At 51.6% G+C, this 22038-nt stretch overlaps 2 protein-coding genes across 20 annotated transcripts; one reads left to right on the plus strand and one right to left on the minus strand.

The window, feature by feature from the left end:
- The first annotated feature begins 413 nt into the window (after nucleotides 1–413).
- ATXN1L (ataxin 1 like) lies at nucleotides 414–7148 on the plus strand. Of its 2 annotated transcripts, XM_057399900.1 has the most exons (2): nucleotides 414–2075; nucleotides 6425–7148. In XM_057399900.1, exons 1-2 carry the CDS (start codon nucleotides 588–590, stop codon nucleotides 6530–6532), a joined length of 1596 nt encoding a protein of 531 aa, XP_057255883.1. In that variant the 5' UTR covers nucleotides 414–587; the 3' UTR covers nucleotides 6533–7148. The 2 variants fall into 2 exon arrangements, with proteins under 2 accessions (XP_057255883.1, XP_057255882.1); XM_057399899.1 differs by having other exon boundaries at nucleotides 414–7148.
- A 1773-nt stretch (nucleotides 7149–8921) lies between these two features.
- ZNF821 (zinc finger protein 821) lies at nucleotides 8922–21430 on the minus strand. 18 transcript variants are annotated; one of them, XM_057399902.1, is made up of 7 exons: nucleotides 21278–21430; nucleotides 19835–19926; nucleotides 12847–12976; nucleotides 12194–12332; nucleotides 11534–11638; nucleotides 10511–10677; nucleotides 8922–9831 (listed from the first exon to the last, which is right to left on the minus strand). In XM_057399902.1, exons 2-7 carry the CDS (start codon nucleotides 19872–19874, stop codon nucleotides 9177–9179), a joined length of 1236 nt encoding a protein of 411 aa, XP_057255885.1. In that variant the 5' UTR covers nucleotides 19875–19926; nucleotides 21278–21430; the 3' UTR covers nucleotides 8922–9176. The 18 variants fall into 18 exon arrangements, 1 of the variants encoding a protein (XP_057255885.1); XR_008971003.1 differs by lacking the exons at nucleotides 8922–9831; nucleotides 10511–10677; nucleotides 11534–11638 and adding exons at nucleotides 15031–16324; nucleotides 17570–17760 and having other exon boundaries at nucleotides 12199–12336; nucleotides 12851–13181; XR_008970997.1 differs by lacking the exons at nucleotides 8922–9831; nucleotides 10511–10677; nucleotides 11534–11638 and adding exons at nucleotides 15031–16324; nucleotides 17570–17907 and having other exon boundaries at nucleotides 12199–12336; nucleotides 12851–13181.
- Nucleotides 21431–22038: the final 608 nt, after the last annotated feature.

The raw sequence follows: 22038 nt of genomic DNA on the forward strand, positions 1-22038 counted from the left end.
GGCCTCCACTGCCGGTCCCGGTTGCCAGGACAACCGGCGCAGCGGCCGCTCCGTGACGTCAGCCCTGGGTGCCGTGGGCCCGCCGCCCCCGACCGATGGGTGAGGCGCTTCCCTGGCGCGGGGCGCTGCGTCATCGCCGTGCGCCGCGGCGCGGGGAGGGGTCGGTCCGGAGGCGGCCGCGGGCGGCGCCGGGGCTGCTGCGGGCCGCGGAGGAGGAGCCGGGTGATGGCGGGTGAGCCCCGGAGCCGGGCGGGGAGCGGCCGCTGCGACGCTGCGAGCTCGGCGGGGCGGGGCGCGGCGCTGCCGGGACTGTGAGGCCGCTGAGCGGGCTCGGGCGCCCTCCGTCCCCGGGGTCCCGGACTAGGGCTGGGGGCCATCGCCCCGCTTGTGGGCAGGGCCGGCGCTCGGGGCTCCCGCCGTTCCCGGTGTTTTCGGTGGCAGGGCCGGGACTCACAGCTCCCTCTGTTCCTGGCACAGGTGAGGCGGCGGCCGGCGGCGGGGATCTGGGAGCCGGCGTGTGGCAGCCCCTGCGGGTGCCCCCATGAACGAGCGTCGCGGCCGGGGCTGCCGGGACAGCGTGGGGCACCATGAGAGCGGGCCACGAGCGGAGCCAGGAGTGCCTCCCGCCAAAGAAGCGGGACCTTCCCGCCGCCAGCGCTGGCACCGAGGCGGGACGGGCGGGGGATGTCCAGGCCTCGGGCGAGGGCACCGAGTGGGCCCGGACAGCGGGGCCGGTGCCGGCAGCCCTGCGCTATGGCCCGGGCGAGGCCGCGGAAGCAGTGGCGGGGCTGACGGTGGACCAGTACGGGATGCTTTACAAAGTGGCAGCGCCGCCCGCCACCTTCTCCCCTCCGGGTCTGCACTCCGTGGTGAACGTGAGCCCCCTGCCCCCTGCCTTCAGTGTGAGCTCGCCCATCATCCAGCACCCGGGGGTGCCCTACCCTCCCGTTCACTACGCGCAGATCACACCAACGTCCCTGCAGTTCATCGGCTCGCATTACACAGTGCCCTATGCTGTCCCTTCTGGCTTCCTGCCTAGTCCACTCCTGTCTCCTTCCACCAACCTCACCGCCTCTCATGTCCCCCACTTTGTGCCATATGCCTCTCTCTTCACGGAAGAAGCCACTCCTTCCCCCCAGACTACCTCTCCTACCCACACGTTCAGCAAATCCACTTCTGCGGTCTCTCCTTCTGGCCAGATGCAGCACCATGCTGGGACCCAGCCGTTAGATACTGCACCAGGTAGAATTCCTGTTTATTATCAGATGTCCCGCCTCCCACCAGGGTATTCAGCATATGAGACACCTGCAGCAGGTAGAAGCCCAGAGTCTCCTCAGCAAGACAGTCAGCTGAATTCAGAGGCAGCTGCTGCCAATGGTGGACAGAGACATCTGGAGCATAATGTTTCAAGGAGGACCAGTGAGGCTGTGGACTCTGCCAGTAGTAAAGCTGACGACTGTCTGCCAGGGTCTGCAGCAGGATGTGTGGTTGATGGACAATTCCTTTCAGGTTACCAGACGGTGGGAACAGAGGACTCTGTGCCAGCTCACAGAAGCACCCCAGATGCTGATCTGGAGGTTCAGAGGGTGGTGGGGGCGTTGGCATCTCAGGATTATCATATTCTGGCAGCCCAGAGGAAAGATGACCCGAGCCCTTTAAACCTTTGCCATAATATCCCTGATCAGCAGGGGGAGTCAAAAGATGTGCTGAGGAACACAGTGGAAAGGACCGCTGCTGAGAAAAGCCAGTCCAGGAGTGCGTATGTAATGTCCCCTGAAGAGCCGGTTAGACAAAGACACTTAACCAAAGGAATGGTAATAGCCAACGGCAAGCCAGTCCTGGTTTCCGCTGGATCCGAGCCCCTCAGGCCTTCCATTTCAGAAGCCCTGGTGGGGCGGAGCTCGGATGCACAGGCTCGAGGAAGCGTGCTGGAAAAGGATCCTGCCCAGCTGCAGCAACCCAGCTCCTCACACTTGCCCTCTCATTTCATGAAAGGAGCCATCATCCAGCTGGCTACAGGAGAGCTGAAGCGGGTAGAGGACCTGCAGACTCAAGACTTCGTTCGCAGTGCAGAGGTGAGCGGGGGCCTGAAGATCGACTCCAGCACCGTGGTGGATATTCAGGAAAGCCAGTGGCCTGGGCTAGTTGCACTGCATTTTGTGGTTGGGGAGCAACAAAGTAAAGTGAGCATTGATGTGCCCCCAGAGCATCCCTTCTTTGTGTATGGCCAGGGCTGGTCCTCCTGTAGCCCAGGGCGGACTGCTCAGCTTTTTGCTTTGCCCTGTCACAGGCTGCAGGTGGGGGATGTCTGTATATCAATCAGTTTACAGAGCGTGAATGGCAACTCCACTTCTCAGGCTAACTACACTCCCACAGATCAGTTGCTATCTACTAGAGAGACAGCTGAAAGAACAGCTCAGGGGTCCAGAGAAGCGTCTGACAGAGCTGCTGAAAGAAAGAGCCACACAGATAGGAACAGCACAGCCCAGAGCTCTCATGCGGAACCCTCTCAGCCTGAGACCAGCAGTCAGCACAGCTGGACAGCCCCAGCCTTCCAAAGATACAGTGTGCAGGCAGAGGAGCTGCGGCCCTCTCTGCTCCGTCCCTCTTTCATTCCCCAGGAGGTCAAGCTGTCTATTGAAGGGCGTTCTAATGCAGGGAAGTGATCCCTCGGAGGCTGTGAGCTAGGGCATCCCTTTTAGGTGAGCCTCACCGTCGGATGGAGAAATTGCACAGACTTTGTGGCAGGTTCACCAGCAAGGCTGCTTTCTGCCCTGCGGGACTGGATTTGTTCCAGTTGAGTGGCTGACCAGTTCCTCTTGGGGAATCAGGAGGACTCCAGTGCCTCAGGGAGCAGCAGCAGGCTAGATGGGGTAGAGACCAGGGATGTGCTCATGAGCCTGAGACGAGAGTGTTCTGGAGGCTGGGGTTTTCTCACACCTCCCTGAATAACTGGTTCCCTGCAGAGCAGGGTCCAAGCATTCAGGGTAGGTGGAGAGATGAGGAGGGCAGACACGGCTTAAGGTAGCAGATAAAATTACTGAAGATTTTATTCCTCTTTTCTCATGATGGGGAGAAATGTGTCCCCACTGGAGTTTAGGGGGCTCTACTCCCAGTATCCCTTTTCTTCACACATGCACTTTAAAAGGACCGTTCACCGATGGAGCTCTTGAGGGCAGGACAGAGATGCATCTGTGGTGGTTCTGTTCAATGTCTCTTCCACTGAATCCAACTGTTCTTTCTTCTTGCAAGGAATGTACAGATGTGAATGAATCACAGAAATTCAAGGGGAAGGACCAAAAGGATGGGTTTAGGTGTAGGTAAACAGGAAACTTGAGCACTTGGAATAGGACACGAGTTAGCATGGGAGATGTCAGTTTTCTTCTATAAAATACATTTAATCATTTGTCATCAAATGAAATCTTTCCATCGTAATAACATTAAAAAAAAAATAGATCTCTTGGGCTTACAGCTTTTGCAGAGGCTTAGCCTGTGGATGGATGGGGGTTTGTTTGGATTTTGGTGTTTTGGTTGTTTTTTTTTTAAAGCTGAAGTAAAACATACTAAGCATTCACCAGAGAGGGATGGAAACATCCTTTAAGGAGACCAAGACTATTTTGTAATTAAATCAGAAGAACACTTTCCAGATGGCTAATTCTTCCCTGCAGGCATTTTCCTGGATAAGCTCTAGACAAAAGAGGAGTGTTAGTGCATGTGCGGGCAAGGTACAAAGTTTCTGCTAAGTACGGTTCTCTGATTAATGTAGGGACTCTAAAAATACCACAGCACCATGGGGCATTTTGGGGTGGTTTTGTGTTAGTTTTTCTGATACTTCACTTTGGAGTTCCTCTGTAGAACAACAAGGCAAAATCAAGAGTAGTCTTTTGTCATGGTGAGATTTAATACAAATGTATATTAATACCTCGTTATGGTAATAACACTCTTTTCAAGTGAAGACTCCTGTAGTTACACTAATTTGCCCTCTCTGATGGTGTGTTATCACACCAGCTCTAACTACTTATCTACAATAGGAAGTAGTGACTATCATGTTGATGAAAAGAGTCTTCCCTGACTTAACTTGGATTAAGTGTTCCTTGTATTAAGATGCCCATTTCTGTGCTAGGACGAGGCTTATGAGAGAGTTTCTCTCCATGTGCAGGTCCCTGCTGTGTGCTGGTGCTGCTCCTGATGTTCAGCATTCTGTTTTCTGTCTCCCTTCTCTCCTCACGTGTTCCGTGGGGTCTGCCTGGCTGCCGGGGCACTGCTCCTTTCTTTTGCTGAGCAGCTTCTGTGTCAGTCCCTCTCCTTGGCACAGTGGCAGTGCTGGTGTCTCGGGGCTGTGCTGCACACCCCAGGAATGTGTCCTGTAATTGGTTGGCTTCAGCTGACTGTGTGACAAGGGCGTGCTCTGCCTGGGTATAGGCAAATTAGAGTCATCAGAATGTCCCTTCCATCCAGGCCACCAGTTGTTTTCCTAGCACATTGCTAGCCATTTCTGTTGCCTTTGAAACGCTTGCACCAGGACAGTTTCTTTTCAGGCCTTAGGTGAGATATGTGCTACTCATGCCTTCAGTGTTTGTGCCTCATGGGGATTTCTCCAGGGTGAGGATGCTGCCTGTATCATATGTAGCTTCCCCCAGATGCCACACTGCTTCTGATCTCATCAGCTGCATGTGCAGTGTATGCTGTCGTGGTGATGCTGTCATGTGAAGATACTGCCTCCCTGGACGCAGCAGCTGCGGGAACAGATGCTGTTTTCATGTGTCACTGAAATGTACTGTCTGGGCCCAGGAGCCCAGCCTCATCCCTGTGTGTGTTTTACAGTTGCTGTTCATTGGACTCTCCTACGCAAAGACCTCGATTAATGTTGGTTAGTACTTAATGCTCAGGATACCCAGGGTGTCTGTGGCCAAAGGCAGAAGAGCCAGAGCTCTCTTGCCTGTGCTTTGCATGGTGCATGAGAGGAGTTCAGAGCTGTGGCAGGCAGCTAAAAGGATCTTGCACACGCACAGTGTGTGAATGTAGCCGGGCTGGTTGCACGCATGGAGGGGATGCCTGAGCAGCTGAGGGGTGCAGGGCCCCTTGCGTGCCTCCCTGAACACAGGAGTCTCTGTCTTTCAGAGGGAGGGTTGGAGGGCCTGCGCTATCTCATGTAATTACTCCTAGATCAGTTACTCATGTAACTACTGTAACTACTTCTAGATCCCAGCAGCACTGAACAGTGGTCTGAAAGGGCAGACACTGGTGCATGAGGCGAGATGCTGTGTGGCTAAAATAGCTTTGTACTGTAGGCAGCTGAAGGGCTGTGAAGGTGCTTGCTCTGGTGCTTGCCCCGGTGTTTACCTGGCCATTGGCCTGAACTTTGGGTTGCTGCTCATCTCTTGAGCATGGTTCTGAGCTCTGTGAAACAGGCCAGGGTGAATTTGACCTCGGTGCTTCTACCCAGACTCCCTGTCAGTCCCACTGCTGAGCACTGCTGCCAGCTCTCCTATGGAGGCAGTGGTCGGGCACATCTCGTGGCAGGGCAGTGACATGAGGGATCTGGGCATCACTGCTTGCCCCAGAGGTGGCAGGCAGGAGGGGCCACTGGCTGCCATCCGACCCAGGTTGGCAGTGCCCGTGATTGCTGGAATTTGTCCTGGCTCGGCTGGCCTGTGCTGCTCAGCCCTTGGTGGCTGTTGTGCTGAGCGTTGAGGCTCTCCTGAGATAGGGGATTGTGAGGCAGGCACTGCTGCAGGCAGAAATGCTGTAAATGAGCCCATGGAGGAGGCTTTTATTTTTTAGGTTTACAGGGAATGGAGGAGGTAAAGCCAGGAAAACATTGTGGAATGAGATGGTTATCTGGGCCTTTCTGCTGGCAGAGATGTGATAGGCTTTTTGGAGAAATATACTGTTTTCCTGCTGCTATTGTGAAGGGGAGGGAGCTGTGGAAGAGGCCTCCTGGCCTTACCCAGCTGACATTCCATGGCAAGAATCTGTAGGATGCAATAATGGGTGTCTGTATCCGTCTGTCCCATCTCACAAGCCACTCCTGGGGCCCGCTGCCCAGCAGAGGCCAGGCCTGGTTCTAGGCTCTGCATCACTGCAGCTCCAGGAACACGAGGCTTGCGACAAGCGCTCATCACGAGCAGACTATGCAGAGGAAGCTCTGCCTGGAAAGAAGGAAAGCTGCAGGGGCCCCTCTGCCTCCCCTTTCCAGCAGGAGCGCAAGTATAATGCACTTTTCACATTAAGTGTCCCCGTCCCCCGGTCCCCACCCCACACTTGAAGTCACTTTGCCCAGTAGAGAACTAACACCCCTTGTTACTCAGAAAATACTGTAACAGAAATGACAGCAGCTTGAGTAGCCCACGTGCTAGTTCCTGCCCACAGCAGCACACGTGCCTTTCCCCAGCGTCACTCACAACTGCTCTTTGTCTTTCAGGCTGTCCTAGGGCCTGAAACCTTGCAGAACCTGCTAAGATGGCTCCGAATGCACACTCTGTACAGAGTTTGGCCCAGGGTGTGTTCCATGTATGACTTAAAATGCTGATGGTCAAGGCCCTTCCATGATCTTCACATCTGTCCATGGAGGACAGGACTTGCCCCTAACATCCTTCTAGGCTGCTGTGGGCCCCTTGCAAGCACACCGTGCATGCTCTGGTTGTTCCAAGGCACCAGGGAGGGTCTGCCCCAGCAAAGCAGAGCAGAGACGTGGCCCTGGGGAAGGGGCCGGGCTGCCGAGGCAGGGAGGTCTTTGTAGATAAGTGCTGATCCCTCAACTATAATCCCAGTTATGTAATGGCTGTATTAACATGTAACCGACCGCATTGTATCTAAAGCCTTAGAACTAGTCAGGTGCTCCACTCCAACCTTGCTCCTGCCCCTCTCCTCTACCTGATCTTTAACAAAGCATTAATAATTATAAGGATAATCTCTATTTTGTTGTGCTTTTTTTGTAACTGTTTTAAATAAATCAATTTGTACTGTATATTTGTACTTTTGGTGAGATCCTTTTTCCTGTTTTACCATTTTAAGTCTGTACTTGGCTACACACAGATTGTATTTTTATTGTTAATGCTCTTATGAATATTGCATTTAACTTGTTGACTCTGTAAACACAGTATATATCTATATATATATATCTATATATAAACCAATAGCTTTTCCTTTGGTGTTTGAGACTTCTTGCTCATCTGTAGCATCAGTGATCATGAGGATGTGGCTTCTCTGGTCTTACACAGTGATCTGCAGATTGTGATGAGGGCAGGGTACAGGCTGCATGACAGATGGATTACAGCCATAATTCCGTGCTCAGATACTTCTGGGTTTATGTTTTTTCTTGAACCCCTTGCAATAATGATCAGGTGCCGGTAACACTGCAGGGGGGGTCCCAGCTGCAGGTGGCAGTGAAGCTGCATGTGTGCTAGCAAAGCAATACAGACACAGCACCAGCAAACACTGTGAGAAGCAACCTCTGTCCGTTTGAGCATGAAACCAGACAGAGCTCAGAACAGAAGTGAGAGATCAGCTCAGAGAACAAAGGATCTGAATAGATCCTTTCCAGATCTGGTGTTTTCCCAAGCTCACAGATGACAGTTGTATGTGATGAATGACGTAAATGGCTTACATTCCCTGCCATCCAGCAGGTTTTTCCAGACTTGGTTACTGAGCTTTCCACAGCTCCTCCCTAGCTCACCGCTTTTCCACATTCCTCACAGTAGTTTTGCTGCTGAGTGTGGGAGCAAAAGCAACTTTCGACCCATGTGTTTCTTCTTGCCAGTGGTCCCCACTCACCCCACAGTGTGACCTGCAGTGACCACTGAAAGTCACTATTGGTCACTATGAGAATTAATAACCTGAGTGTGATCCGTGGTCCTACATGGGCTGTGTATCAATACATGTGACTGTACTGAATTGGTTGAACAAGGTCAGCTTACTATGAAATCACAGAAGGGTTGTGGTGGGAATGGACCTCTGGAGGTTCATCCAGTCCAACCCCCTGCTCCAGCAGGGCCACCTACATCCAGCTGCCCAGAACAGTGTCTCTGGAGCATCTCCAAGCTGGGAGACTCCACAACTTCCCTGGGCAGTGAGAAGTGTTTCCTGATGTTCAGAGGGAACTTCCTGTGCTTCAGTCTGTGCCCATCACCTCTTGTCCTGTCACTAGGCATCACTGAAAGCAGCCTGGCTCCATTTTCTTCACATGTTCCCCTCAGGTATTTATGCACATTGACAAAATCAAGCCCACTCTTCTGTCGGCTGAACAGGCCCAGCTCTCAGCGTTTCCTCACAGGAGACGTTCCAGTTCACCCTCTTACTGGCCCTTTGCTGGACTCTCTGGTACATCTGTGCCTCTCTTGCACTGTACACAGTGTACACTGTGCACTCTTGCCCCGTACTGGACACAACACTCAGGTGTGGCCTCACCACTGCTGAATAAAGGGAAAAATAAATCCATACAGTACCAGAGTACTGACTTACCCTTACTGTTTACCATTCAATCAACTCTTTCCCTTGCAAACCTGAAATGCTGTTTAAGTGAAAATGAACTTGGGAGTAAACCAAACTTGTCTGCTTACCTCAGACAACCTTTCTATTAGCATTTATATGGGGTATCTTAGAACAGGAACTTAGTTTCCATTTAGTTTTTTCCATGAATGATACTGCAAAAAGGCACATAATAATAGTGTTAAGAAAAAGGGTGTGCACAGCCATTTCCAGGGAGACAACATCCTCCTTTGCTTTGTCTTTATGGGCACAAACTGCAAGGAATTTACTTCTGGAGGAGTTGTGGACTACCAAAGTCTCAGCTCCGTAATTCGCACTTTGTAGGCTTTCACCTACAGCAGAACTGCAAGAGCTGCAGCAGCCCAAACCCATTTAATGGGGCAAGGATGCAAGAACAGGACAAAGCACAAAAGGTAAAGAAGGGAACTAAATAAACATGAGCATTAATTTATTTTCCCTCTGCTCACAAGCAGTGACTTGGTCCGCAGAGCAGAATGTATCCTCGGAATCTGCTCCCACCAGGGATACTTTGGCAGGCACCCCTCAGCTCTTCCCCTCCTGTGCTCAGGAGAAAGCCAGAACTGTCTGTCAGGGTGTTAGCCAGGGACACACAGCAGCCTCATGAGAGGAGAAGCTACCAATGCATGTGTGCCCATACAAGAGGTGGAACGGTCCTTGGCTGTAGCTTAATGCAGCGCACTGTTGCTTTGCTCCTCAAAGGTCATTTTGCCCAGCAGCTGGCTCTCCAGCTCCACACTGCTCACTGGTAGCTGAAAGAAGTTCATTTCAGCTGCCAGAGCAGCCATGGCAGAGGGGTCTTGGCCAAACTGTGCCCGGAGCATCATGTCCATTTTCTCCAGGCGCCGCTTGAGCCTCTTGGCCTCACGCTCCCGGATGAGCCGGGCCTGGCGTTTCTCTGGGGTCTCATTGGCGCGTTTCAGTCTCATGGCTTCCCGGTCCCTCTGCAGCCGCCGTGCCCGCTGCTCGTCCGTCTCCTGCATGCGCTGCAGGCGCTTGGCTTCCCGATCCCGCATGCGCCTTACTTCCCGCTCTTCAGGCGTCTCGTTGTCCCGCCGGCTCTTCTTGGCCGTGCGCTCACGCTCCAGCCGCTGCAGCCGCACCTCCAGGGGCTCGTTCTGCCGCCGCAGAGCCCACTTGCGCACGCCGGGCGCCTGCGCCTCCAGCAGCCTGCGGTATGCTGTGCAGTTGTTGCACACCAGCAGGATGGCTGCAGGGTACACCGTGGGGTGAAAAGCAACGTCCTTCCCTTCAGCACTGGAGGGGCCCTGGCTCTGTGGAGCCAGCAGCCGGTCGGCACTGAGCATCTCCGGCAGCTTCGCACTGGAAAGCAGAAAGAGAAGAGTCAGAAACTCGGTGCTAACAGGAGCATCCCCACCTCAGACTGCCCGGGCGCCTTCCTACAGCCCGCAACAGAGGCCTCTGCTAAACCATTCCTGCCCACAGACCTGTGTGAGCATCTAAAATGAAGCAATGTCATATCTAGGAGTCAAAAGCAGCATATCTGGATTGTCAGAGTGCAAGAGTAGATATTAGGCAGCAAGTTGCTCCTCACCATCATTTCTAGATTTCTCTTTTCTATTCTGTAGGACTGCCCAGTCCTGTTCCACTGGTCAGTGGTTAATCTTCCACCAGGCAGGACACAATGAATATTTTGGTTTCTGCCTGTAGTCCTGCTCTGGAAATGATCAACCCACCTGGGCAGTACAGACTTACTCTGATAGAAGTGGCAAAGGAAGCAGTTGGTTGTTCTCCAGTGACTGGAGACCCCAGTGCTTTTTGCACAGTTCTAGCTCTTTACACAGCAAAGGAACACTCTTTCAGCAGCACAGCCCAGGGAGGTCTTAGCAGGTGATGCAGAGCTACAGGGAGAAAGGGATCAAGGGAATCTTACTCACTGGGGGTGTTCAGTAGGTCTAGAGCCATGACTTCTGTCTCATTTAAGGCACCTAATCTCTACTGTGGGTACTCTAGCCCACTCCCCATCCAGGGTGACCCTGACCTGTTGAACGTGGCGTGGCTGGTGAATTGTGCCCCGCACACTGCACAGTTGGACAGCTGGTCCTCTGAGTGGATCAGGAGATGTCGCCCGAGGGATCCTGGTGAGCTGAGGGCTCTGCCGCATACAGGGCACATGTAGCTCTTGGCGCTCACCACTGCCGCACTGTGCTGTGAAACAACAACGAGGTGGCTAGTTACCAACTGCCCAGTCTGAGATGGGCTCAGGAGATACGGCAAACCAGTCAGCTCAGCCTCCTGGAGTGGGAACACTTTACCACTAAACCTCTGTCAGACAGCTCCTAGACTAAGCTCAAGACACCTAGGGTGTCACAGGTCAAACAGCAAGGAGGAGACCTTTCTACAGCTCCACTCTGATACAAGAGAAACAATTAAGGCCAAAACACTTGGATTGTAAGACCCTTGTTTTCAGAAATGCATCTGAGAAGCTGCCGTTGCTGCACAGAGCATGACTGGACTAACAATAGGAATGACACTGGTGAGGAAGCACTTAGATGGAGGCAGTCACCTTGTGCAGGTAAGTGGCCTGTTCTGCTTCATTCCTTCTTTTACAGACTTTGATGTGCTGTGAAGAGAGCACTGACAACAAAACCTGTGAGATTCCAGCATGGTTTTCCTGCAATACTGGAATAGAGGAAGAACAGCTGTTTTCAGGGGTAGGAACTGGGATAAAGATACAAAATAAAGAACTGACTGATCAGAAGGAAGGTTTCTTATCTCACTGAATAATGTAAAAATTGCCTCCATGTTTAATCTGAAGGACTGCCTGGTCTGAGCCTGCAAGTACTTGCAGAGACTGCCTTGGGCTTGAGTTGTGTTTTCAGCTCTACAGACTGGTGCCCTCCTGATTCTTTCCCCAGGACACCTTCTGGACAGTCTACTGCTGTAAACCTCAGTCACATCCTAGCTATAAGATCATTTCTGAGACTGCAAAGACCAGAACAAAGCCACCCTGTGCTTTGGGTTGTTGCTGAATTTGGGGCTTAAGGCCAGAGATATCCCTTACCTGGTATACATGAGTGATGAGCTGCTCTCTGCCTCCACACTCCAGCTGGCAGAGGGGGCACTGTGACAGTCCCAGCGTAGGGTCAGCATTCAAACTCCCAGGCACCTACAGGGAAGACAAGCCACCCTGGTGTAAGGCAGACACACCACCTTCCCTTAGTATCTGGTCAGTACCGCCAGGCAGGACTTGGCCAGACCAAGGGCTGTGTGCCCAGTCCCACTGGGGCTGGTTCATGCTGTTGCACTCTGAAAATTACTTTATGTAGCCTCTGAGCAAAACTCTGGTGTCTGCAGAACAGGCAAAGGCCTCAAGGCCTCCACGCACACACAGGCTCTTCCAGCACAGTGGCTCTGGTAGGCAAGGCCTGCTCTGTAGCAGAAGGGAGGGGAAGTCAGTCAGAGAAAGCCACGAGGACTTAAAGAAGGGGGCACACTCTGCACAATCATCTTGGCCAGCCAGGAGAACCATATTTGTGCAGGTTATCTCCTGCTCCTGGCAGCCCAAGAACTCCTCATACGCTTTCCCTTCCTGCCAGAAGGTGTTGTTTGGAGGAGGTGGGAGGGAGAAAAAGATAAACAATGATGGGGAGAGAAGGTGTTTAGATGGTACCTGTCTCACCCCTGGGAGGCCCAGGTGAGTGCAGCACCAGTACACACTTGCCTCATTTTCTCCCATCAGTGGGGCTTCAGCCACAGGTTGTTCAGCATTCTCTAACTCTTTCTTTACTTTCACCACTGAGCCATCCTCCTCAGAGGTATGTGAAGAAACTTCATCCTGAGTGGTTTCCTCGTCATCACTGCTACCTAGAACATGCAGAACAGTAATTCCAAGTGTCAGGACCCTGAGAGCACTCATAAGCCTTAACTGTCCTGACTAAGATTACCTGGGGCCTCTACCCACCCCTCAGACCAGGGGCTCTGTTTAAACTCAGGCTGGTGCACTGGACTCAGTTTAAGGACAAGGACTGAGGTGCTCAGATGACATGTCCTGTTACCCTGCCTTGCTTGACTATCACTTGGGCTGCCTCTGAACCTCCTCTTGTTACCACCCTGCTCTGCTGAACTGAGACTGCATCCTGGTGGTGAGGTCATTGCCCACCCTGGGGAGCGGTGGTCCTTGGCTCTGGGCTTACATCCCTGTAGGGAGCAGCCCTGCTTTGGCTGTATGCAGACAATCCTGCACAAGAGCCAAGGGCTAACCCAGAGGAGACGGGTAAGATGGCCCTCAGAGGACCCCCACAAGCTGTGCAGCACCTAGCCCCTTGTCACGGTGTCCCCAGTCCACTACCTTGCCATTATTGGAAGGGGCAGAACTCACTGCTGCTGGAGTCGGGGTCTTGCAGTTGACAAATGGCTGGCCTTTGGTCACCAAGAGCTCCAGGAAAGTTGGTTTTCATCATGGCTTGTCGGGCTTGCTCCTCCAGCCCTGCAAAGACTTGCTCCCCTGGCAGCCACAAGGACAGAGAGTCAGACTGATGCCACTGCCTTGCTTTCACCACCAAGGCTTGCCAAAACCAGAACAAGTATGGGGCTGCTCACCTGCACTGTGCAGCACCTCTGAAGTCACCTCTCAGAAAGCATTTAAGTAACTCTCTGCTTGCCTACCCTGCAACACCAGCCTCTCGTACCCGCTGAGGTGAGTCCAGCCCCTGTGTGTAGAACAATCTTGCTAGTAGAAACGTCCAGCATTGCGCTGCACTCTGCATACTCTTTATACACCACTCCAGCCACAAAACCCCTGTGAGATCCCATCTATTTGCTGTACATAGCCAGGTGGCTTTCTCTGCTACCAAGCTATCTCCCAGTAGAGCTACAGCACAGCTCTGGGTGGAAGGGAAGCCGCTGGAGGATTACAACAGCATACCAGATCAGGCACAGTGCTATATGGCTTTGAAAATCATGAAGTCCTATTCCCTGCTAGAACATGCAACTTGCACAAAACCAGTACCTTCCTGTGCTCCTGACACTTCACCTGCCCTCCACAGTGCTATCAAAATCAAGGTTTGTCCTTGTCATGTTCTGTCACCACCCTCTGTCTTAGACTGAGGACACGCTGCCCTTCAGGAAGGTGTTTGCGCCCAGAGCTGGTATTGTCCTGCTTTTAAGTGACAGGTAACTTGCTTCACCACCGTATCTTGCCCAGGAATGGCTCTGGCTAAAACAAACCTCAGTGGCACTTCAATGCTCAAAACAGAAAACTAAGGGAACTGAAAATAGGGAGCAGAGATGCTGGGTTAGGAGAGCTTACAGTCTGTTTGTTGAAAGACACTGATCACTACTACTTCAACTCAATAAGAGATGGCAAACAAATTGAAAGAAGCTATTATTTGTGCCTCTGAAAGAAAACCTCCTACAGTGTTCTCTTCTAAGTAGAACTTCTGGTTCTGAAGAATAACAGTAAAGGGCAACAATTAATTTTCATATTTAATCAAATGTCTTTGTTCCAAATCTGGTCCTGATTTACCCCTCAGTGGATCAGCTGGGAGCGCTTGGGGCAAGATGCTGAAATTCCCAGCGGGCCAGCTTTGGGTTAAATCTATCAACTGATGTCTAAGTTCTCAAGAATCACTCAAAGCATAAATGCAAAAATGCTAACAAAGATGCAGTGCATTCTTCACATAAAAGCAAAGCCAAAATATAGCTTTCAGAAGAAAATTGTACCTTTTAGTATAAGGCCACAACTGACAACAGCATAACCAGGGCACTGCATTCTTGAGACATGAAGACAGCACCAGCCCTGTTACAAGGACAGATACATTCCTACATGCTACCCTGTTTCAGCCAGCTTTGCCCCGTGTTCATATTCACACTGCCTTTCTGGTGCTTACCTCCCAGTTTCCGACAGTGCTTTAAAAAGCAGTAATTTAAGGAAGATTTCAAAGACCTTCAGAAGTTTCATGGAGACTGTGGGAGAGGAGTCTTAATTCCCAATGTCCCCCCAAAGGCATTTGAAGGCATTTATCATTCTGTTTCAGAAATGTGAGAGAGGTTTCTGTGGAGAAGACTCGAGAACACAATCCATGTGGGCTGATGAGAGGTGCTGAGGAGTACCCAAAGTGTATTTGTCACCAAAAGTAGCAGGTACTGTCGTGATTGCTGTGACACATGTACCCCCACCAGAAGCCATTCCAACACTGAATGGTTTTCATAGCCTGGAGTGCTGCTTTTAGTTTTGGACCACAACCGCACACTGGTGGGACTGAGATACAGACTGTATGAACAGCAGACATTACAGAATTACAGTGCCTCTCCAGGAAGCAGATATGCACCAACCACCAGGACAAAAGCTAAAGAGCAGAGTCTAAAAAAGCATTGCAAGACAAAGGAAAGTACGGTGAATGAGGAAACCTGTCCAGCACAGGACAGATGTAAAACAGTGGCGGGAGACATGCTACCTGTGGCAGAGTTACACAACAGGATTCCCAAACACCACTGTATGTCCCAGTGCAAGTAGGTAGGTTCTTGTTTTCTTCCCCTTTCCCCTCCCAGATGGCTTACGTTTCCACTGAGCAGCAGCCTGGAGTACTACGGCAGCAGGTTTCTGCTCAGATACACAGATTATGCAGACAGCCTGCAGGATTTGAAAAGGTGTGATCTTTACATGATGTAGCTGAGAAGGAAACTCCTCCTGTCAGTAACACTAGCATCAACCACAACAACTAAGAGTGTGTCTGCCAGTGGCCTTTCTGTACAACATACCCAGAACCAAGTTAGCATTGATTCAGCGCACTGCAGAAAACTGTCAGCTCACAGCCAGAAATGCAAATTGTTAACTAAACCAGTGGTGTTAGCAGATGACATCTTGTGCATTCTCCAGTAGCCTGTATCTAAAAAAAGGCAGCATGGGACTGGGAAAGACAAACTTTTAAAAATGCTATCTTTAGCTTATACAGAATTTCTTATGTATTAAATTAATATTGTCTCCAAAAGAACTTAGGGAATACTGTCCTGTTCATCTACTGATGGACTACTATTTGGTAGTATGGAGTTACACTTGTTTCTGCACACACATGCTCCCACATGCAGACACTTACACCCCCACCTCCACCCCACTTTGAATCCACTTCTATTCATTTGGAAAGGGAGTAAGACAGGCGATAGCTTTACAATCACTACTATCAGTAAAGGATATTATGTTCAATAGTGAACTCACACTCTTCTGCAGAAGTTTCTTTATTAAATACAAAAATGGCTGCAGGCTGACCACAACACTGAAACAGTCCGACTACAACACCAAAACAAGTCAGTGTATTTGTTTACAAGCAGCTAGAAATGTAGGACAATAAAAGATCATAAAAATGCCTCTGCTTTGCATTCCAGTTCTCTCCATACTCTTGTAAATGGAGTGGGATGCCATGTGAGCAGCTGTGCAGGTAGGGGGCAACCCTGTGGAACTGTGCAACAGGGGCATTACTGCTAGGATCTGGTGCTGTATCAACTTTGTAGCCAGAAATGATATTTTTCCTGAGCCCTTCCCTTCTTGAACTGTATGAATGCAGGATAACTCTCAGGTGTTCTGGAAAACAAACACACAAACAAACAATCCCCAACCCAAAATCCATAAAACAAAATCAAAAGAAATGGCATCATTCCCCTGTCTTCCTTCCTAAACAGAAAGGTCTCTCAGATGAGCCTCTTTATTCCCTCCTCATACATCAATTTAAAGTCCCTGTTCATGTAGGTCTTCTGTGTTCCTTTCCTGGACCTGAAATCTGCATGTGTTTCCACCACTGTGGATCTAGTCCACCTGCCCCATCGCTATTTTGGGTTGTCCACACTGCTGTAGTGGTTACTGAAATGAAAAACAACACAATTGAAAGAGTTAACAACAGCAGCCCACAGAGCCCTTTAAGAACAAAGGATTTTGATGCAAGTAACATTTCTGCTCGGGTTTGAATGGTGGGTGCTATTTCTTGCAAGACACTTTCTCTTCAAACTGGGAATATTATAGACAGCAGAATTCAAAGAACACTGAAGAGCCCAGAATGTGTGCGTGTCAGAGGGAGAGGAAAGGAAATAGAAGATTAATAGGATATTTGTACCAGGATAAACAGTCAAATTAATTCCCACTTCCTAGCTCTAACAAAACCTGTTCTCAAGAGTTCTAAAATACGCATCAATTGCAAGGGGTACAAGCAATAGAAAGAACAGCCCATGGGACAGCAGGGACAGAAATAAAAGTGCACGCTAACACCTGCAGCAACTTTCTGGCAAGCAGAAGAGCAGCATAATTGATGGGATGAAAGCACAGCACTGGGTGAGCTTGAGCACAAGATTAGATGAATGGCTTAGAGAGATTCTGTACTTTATACTTCAGACTCTGGGAGAAAATAAAGATCAAAACGAATCAATTAAGGTATCTTCACAGGAACAATTCAGTTAATTGTAGTTTTCAGTTCAATATGGAATGGGTAATGCACTGCCATCTATTACAGTATTACTATTTGCCAGGTGTGCTTTTCATGCACCATGTGGCAAAACAAAATTAAATTATTAAGAACCAGTTGTGTGCTGCAGCCGTGCCAAAGGGGTAATGACTACAATTAATACTGTAGAAGGACTGGCCATCATGCACCAGGAGACTTTTGTGATAATTTTTATCATTGTTTCTGTATTATTTTGAATTTCCTCACACATTTTTCACTTCCATTTAAAACTGTTTTGTAACCACACAACTACCCAGCTGGTCAATCTGCATGCTAAACAGAATGATTATGTGTTAAGCGAGGACAGCAAACCATGCTGTTGTGAGAACAAGGTTAAACGGGGGCCATGCCAAACCTGAAAGTAACCCTGGAAAGAGGTGGCACCAAGCAAGCCAAGAGAGGAGATCTGCAGCTGCCGCTTGCCCTTGTGAATCCAAGAAAGAAGCTAACATGGAGTAGCCATGCAAGAAAGAAGTAGGCACTGTCCTCCCACAGATTTGTCCAGTTAGATACTCACAGTGGTACTTATGCAAATCCAAAAGCACTTCCCCAGCCCCATAGCCTGCCAAATCAGACCCCAGGTGCAGACAACTGCACAAAAAGCTGCATACCTGCTGTCCCTTTTACTCCTTTCCTCCCAACCACTTCAGTCCCTGTGAAGAAGTCTCAGTAACGTGTCTGCTATGTCTCAGCCTGACTCCTCATTCTGCTGGCTCACCCAGTTCGTGGAGCTGATGCTCTTTGCGATTTTCCTCGTGAGTGCACTGCATGGCATTTCTGGGCCCTCCAGATACACAGCAGGCTAGGTAGACAGAAAAGTCCCAATGGCGTTCATCATAAGACAGGCAAGATTTCCCAACCCAAGTTGGAGACATCACCATTGACATGTTTCTTGTATCCTTCGGTCCCTTTATTTTCTTGTGGTCCTACTTACTGCTTCTGATGGCTCCTGTTGAATAGTTGCTCTGTAGCAGTGTACTGCATGTAAAGGAGGTGAACAGGTCGCAGAACTCCCCTCTATGGCATACCAGATGCCAACCTCAACATCATGCCCACTGGTAGTGTATTTGTCAGATAGCTTCCCCCAAGACCAACACTGGAGGTACAACCGCTTGTATTGCAGATAAAAAAAGCTGCTGCTCACCATGAAAATAGCATACAACTGAACTCCATCATATGTATAGCTTTGTATATAATAGTTCAAGCTTCTGAAAAACATCACCCTTACGTGGGAAACTGTATGAGTTTTCTCATGTGAGGTGCAGAAAACTGCTCACCTAAACATTCATGGAAACTCTACCTGCACCAGTAGAGCTTAATACCCTTGGTTTCCACACACGAGAGACCACAACTCTACACCAGGGGAGACAGTGTAAATGCATGCCTTACTTAAGTCTGATCTAAACGCCAGGAGTAATCTCTGGGCACTTTCAGAAGCAAAAGTGTGTGGGCAAAAGATATGATACTGGCATCACAGGACAAAGCACAGGACAAATCTTATTTCTCTAAGGGAGACAATTTCAAAGTCATTAAAATGCTATCAGGCAAATCAAAGCTACACTCTGCCCATGTGGAACCCAGCACCAGAAGCAGGAACAGGAAAGCACAAGTCAGTGCAGATGCCAAAAGCTATGCCTCAGATTCTTAGATGGCCACCAAGGAAAGCTTTGTCAGCTACCCCATGCCTGGCTCTAGCAGCCAATGGGGCTTTCAAGTCCCAGCAGAGATAAATTTCCCCAGTACACTCACTGAGTGTACAAAGTGTTAGGCTATATCCCAGTGTATTTTCCCCTAGTACAGAGGATAGCAAGCATAGATTCCTGTTGCCATACCCATATGGAAAGGCAACACAAAGAAACAGGCAGAAACATGCAAGCCAGCAGCATCAGCAAAGTGAGGCAGTGTTAGGGCTGCAGCATTCAACTCTCCGTCCCATACCCCTGGTAGCTACTAAGCTTAGCAATACCGAGGGCCCTCTCATCAGCCTTGCTTGCTTTCACAGATCTACAGAAGCAGGAATTTGTTTTCCTCATTCTAGCCCAAATTCTAACCATGTTTCTAGCAACACAGCTGGATATGAACAAGGGCATAGCTTTAGTCCCCCAGCATTCCTCAGCTGCAATCAGTCAAACAAAAGCCATATATGTGCAGTTTCCCCTTTGAGCCAAACATCCATACGCATCTCCAGCTCCGCTAACAGCTCTCTGTAGCCTGCCCACAAGAAGTGCTGATGTACAGCATCCTCAGCTCTTCAACTGCCAGGGGCTTGGCAGTGCTGGAGAAACAGAGATCTGTCCTATCAGCTCAGCTCAAAAATAAGCTGACAGCATTTATATGTCCAGTAAATTACTTGGCCACTGCCCATTCCCTGCAAGGAATGGCTTTACTTACATTTACTTACATTATCTGGTAGGAAGCTGAGGTAGAGTGAGCTCAAGGAATGTGTCCAAGGTCAGTCAGTTGAGTCTGTGGTAGGGCAAAGATCAGAACCCAAGAATTCCTGGCTTTCTGCTACACACTTTGGCCTAGAACTTCCTTTGCTACCCAAGATGGGCCAGGGCCCTCAAGTCACATTTCTTAGTATACTAATTTGCACTTGTGACAGTGTGAAAGCAAAGCACAGCTGCAGGCCCTGCACATACGCAACCTACCTTTACAGCATTACCTATTTGTTCAAGTCTATCCCTGCCATGCCAGGACACAGCCAGCTCTCCTGATGCATAAAGCTCAGTTTCTTATAATCCCCGAGACGAAAAGTGAGCAACCATCATTCCCCTACAAACTGTACCTTGTCATCATTTCCCTCCTCCCCATCTCACTCCACAGCAATCCAGCTAGGGCAAGGATCCCACGACGCTGTTTCACATAATACTCACAGTGAACTTTGTTAGGAGTGGTCTGTTTCCGACGGGACATGTTTCCCTGACCTGGGAGCACAGACTGTTCCTTCCCTCAGCAGAGGGCTCACCTGAGAAGAGAAGAGCCTGTCACGCACACCACTGGAACCTTCTGAACCTCTGGGCAAATGCAGCTGGCTCCTCGGGTCATTCCCCACCCTTCTGCCTACAGGGCTTGTTCTACATCACCACAGCCATTTTCAGTGCCAGCATTCAATGTGATTTACAGGCATTTCACAAACCACCGTGTATGGACAGTCCCACTCAGTTCTCAAGCAAAGTTATAAGCAAACCTGTCCCCAGCATACAAAAAGCTAAGACTGCCCTACTTCAAGACTGACTGCAATCTCATCCCAAACACCCTTCTCCCTCCTGTCCATTCCCACAGCCCTATCAAACCTGCAGACCCTGCCCCACTTCTGGCTTCACATCCAGATAGAGACAGAGAGCACACAAGGCCTCACTGCTCGCAGAAGGCAGACAAGGGAGCCGGCAGCCCTGTGGTCACAGCTCCAGACACGGTGGCAGCAGCCAACCCGGGGACAGGACCCATCTCAGACAGCCGCCTCTTGGACGGACTGACCTCACCGTCCTGCGGGCAGGCGCAGGGGGCAGGAACAGGGGTCTGCGCCCTTCCTGGGCAGGCAGGCCTGGGGCAGGCACTTGGGCACACACCCCGTGTCCTCACCTGGGGAGGGACCACCGACACCGCAGTTCACATCGGGGATGCGCTGCCCCTGTCCCTCACAGGCAGGGACACACCGACCCCCTCAAACCATACAAAGGGGGAAACATGGCCCCCCCGTCCTCAACGGGCAGAGGAGGGGATAAATCCCAACAGTGCCCTCAGACAGACTGACAGAAGGAGAAGCTGAAACCATTTGCCCCCAGACAGACACAGGACTCCCGACAGCCTCCTAAGACACAGGGATTCTGTAAGCCTCCTCAGACAGACGGACACAGGGATCCCACCAGTCTCCCCGACAGAAGGAACCAGCTGTCAAAACAGCACCCAGGAGGCGGCAGGAAGGATCCAGCCCGCAGGCGGACACACGGATGCCGCTGCCCTGGCAGGGGCACGGCCGGACGAACCCTGCGCCCAGGGTCCCGACATAGGACCCGGGGACCGCTCCGCCCGCCAGGACGGACGGAAGGCTCGGCCCGGCTCCGCAGGCAGAGGGACCGACCCTGGGGGTCACGGCGGAGCCGCCCCGGCCCCCGCCCGGCCCGCCTTACCCGGTCCCGCTGCAGGCGCCGGGAGCCGCAGACAGACAAAGGGCCGCCGGACAGACAGACGGGCAAGATGGCGGCGCCGCCAGAGCGCGCGGCGCGGGCACGGCGCGGGCACGGAGAGCTCGGCCCGGTGCGGGCAGCTCCGTGCCGGCGGGTAGGGGCCGCGCTCCATTCCCCGAAGCATCTCACCTGTTGTTCATGGATCCGTCCCAGCCCGCAGCCCCCGGCCGCCCGCGAGGGGTCATTCGCGCCGGTTACGGGTCTCGCAAGTCCCGGCCCCGTAGCTGGCCGCTGCCTCTCTTCTCGCCCGGGGCGGGAAGCGGCTGCCCCGCTCCGCCCGAGCTGCAGAGTCTCGTGCCCTGCAAAAGCAAGAGCTACGGGTTACGAGTCATCCAAAAGCCGCCGCGGTGTGAGCCCAACCACCTGCCTGGAACCGAACCGCCCCGCGGCGTGGCGCCTCTCTGCACGAGAGCTCTCCCTCCGCAGCAGCCCGCCCCGGGCCAGCTTACCCTCGGGACTGCGCCGCACAGAGACCCGAGGCGGCAGGACTGCAGGCACCAGGACCCGGCTCAGCCTCGGCCCGACCCTCCCTCACGGAGCCACAACCGTCGCCTGGCCCTCAGGGAACCGGGGACCCCTCCGCCCGCCTGCGACCGGCACGGAGCCTTCCACCGAACGGCTCCCTCTCCGTGGGGGCGGGACCCGCGGCCATGGGAGCTGACGACGGAACCTCTACGCCGGGGGCGGGTACCGGCGGGAACCTATTGGCTGTCGTACTCACGCACTCGCTAGAGGTGGATCGCTCCGCTGGACCATTTAATGTCTCCTCTCCGGCTCCGCGCCGCTGTCTCTCCTTCCCCAGGACGCTAGCTCTGGAGCGGCGGCATCGCGGACGGTGTTGCGGTGCAGCTGTTGCACCGGATCGGTCGTGTGCCGGTTGCGGTGTGAGG

This window comes from Pezoporus wallicus, unplaced genomic scaffold (genome assembly GCF_028554395.1).
Source record: "Pezoporus wallicus isolate ANWC-B61680 ecotype Strahan unplaced genomic scaffold, APGP_CSIRO_Pwel_v1 contig_448, whole genome shotgun sequence".
Taxonomy (NCBI): Eukaryota; Metazoa; Chordata; class Aves; order Psittaciformes; family Psittacidae; genus Pezoporus; species Pezoporus wallicus.

What these genes read in the sequence shown, in the direction of transcription:
- ATXN1L (XM_057399899.1), top strand. Translation starts at nt 588, where the DNA reads ATGAGAGCGGGCCACGAGCGGAGCCAGGAGTGCCTCCCGCCAAAGAAG.
- ZNF821 (XM_057399902.1), bottom strand. Translation starts at nt 19,874, where the DNA reads ATGTCCCGTCGGAAACAGACCACTCCTAACAAAGTTCACT. An exon ending in CACTCCTAACAAAGTTCACT is followed by an intron (nt 12,977 to 19,834) that starts GTGAGTATTATG and finishes TGTGGCTGCCAG; the next exon opens with GGGAGCAAGTCTTTGCAGGG. An exon ending in CACTGATGGGAGAAAATGAG is followed by an intron (nt 11,639 to 12,193) that starts GCAAGTGTGTAC and finishes TCTTCCCTGTAG; the next exon opens with GTGCCTGGGAGTTTGAATGC.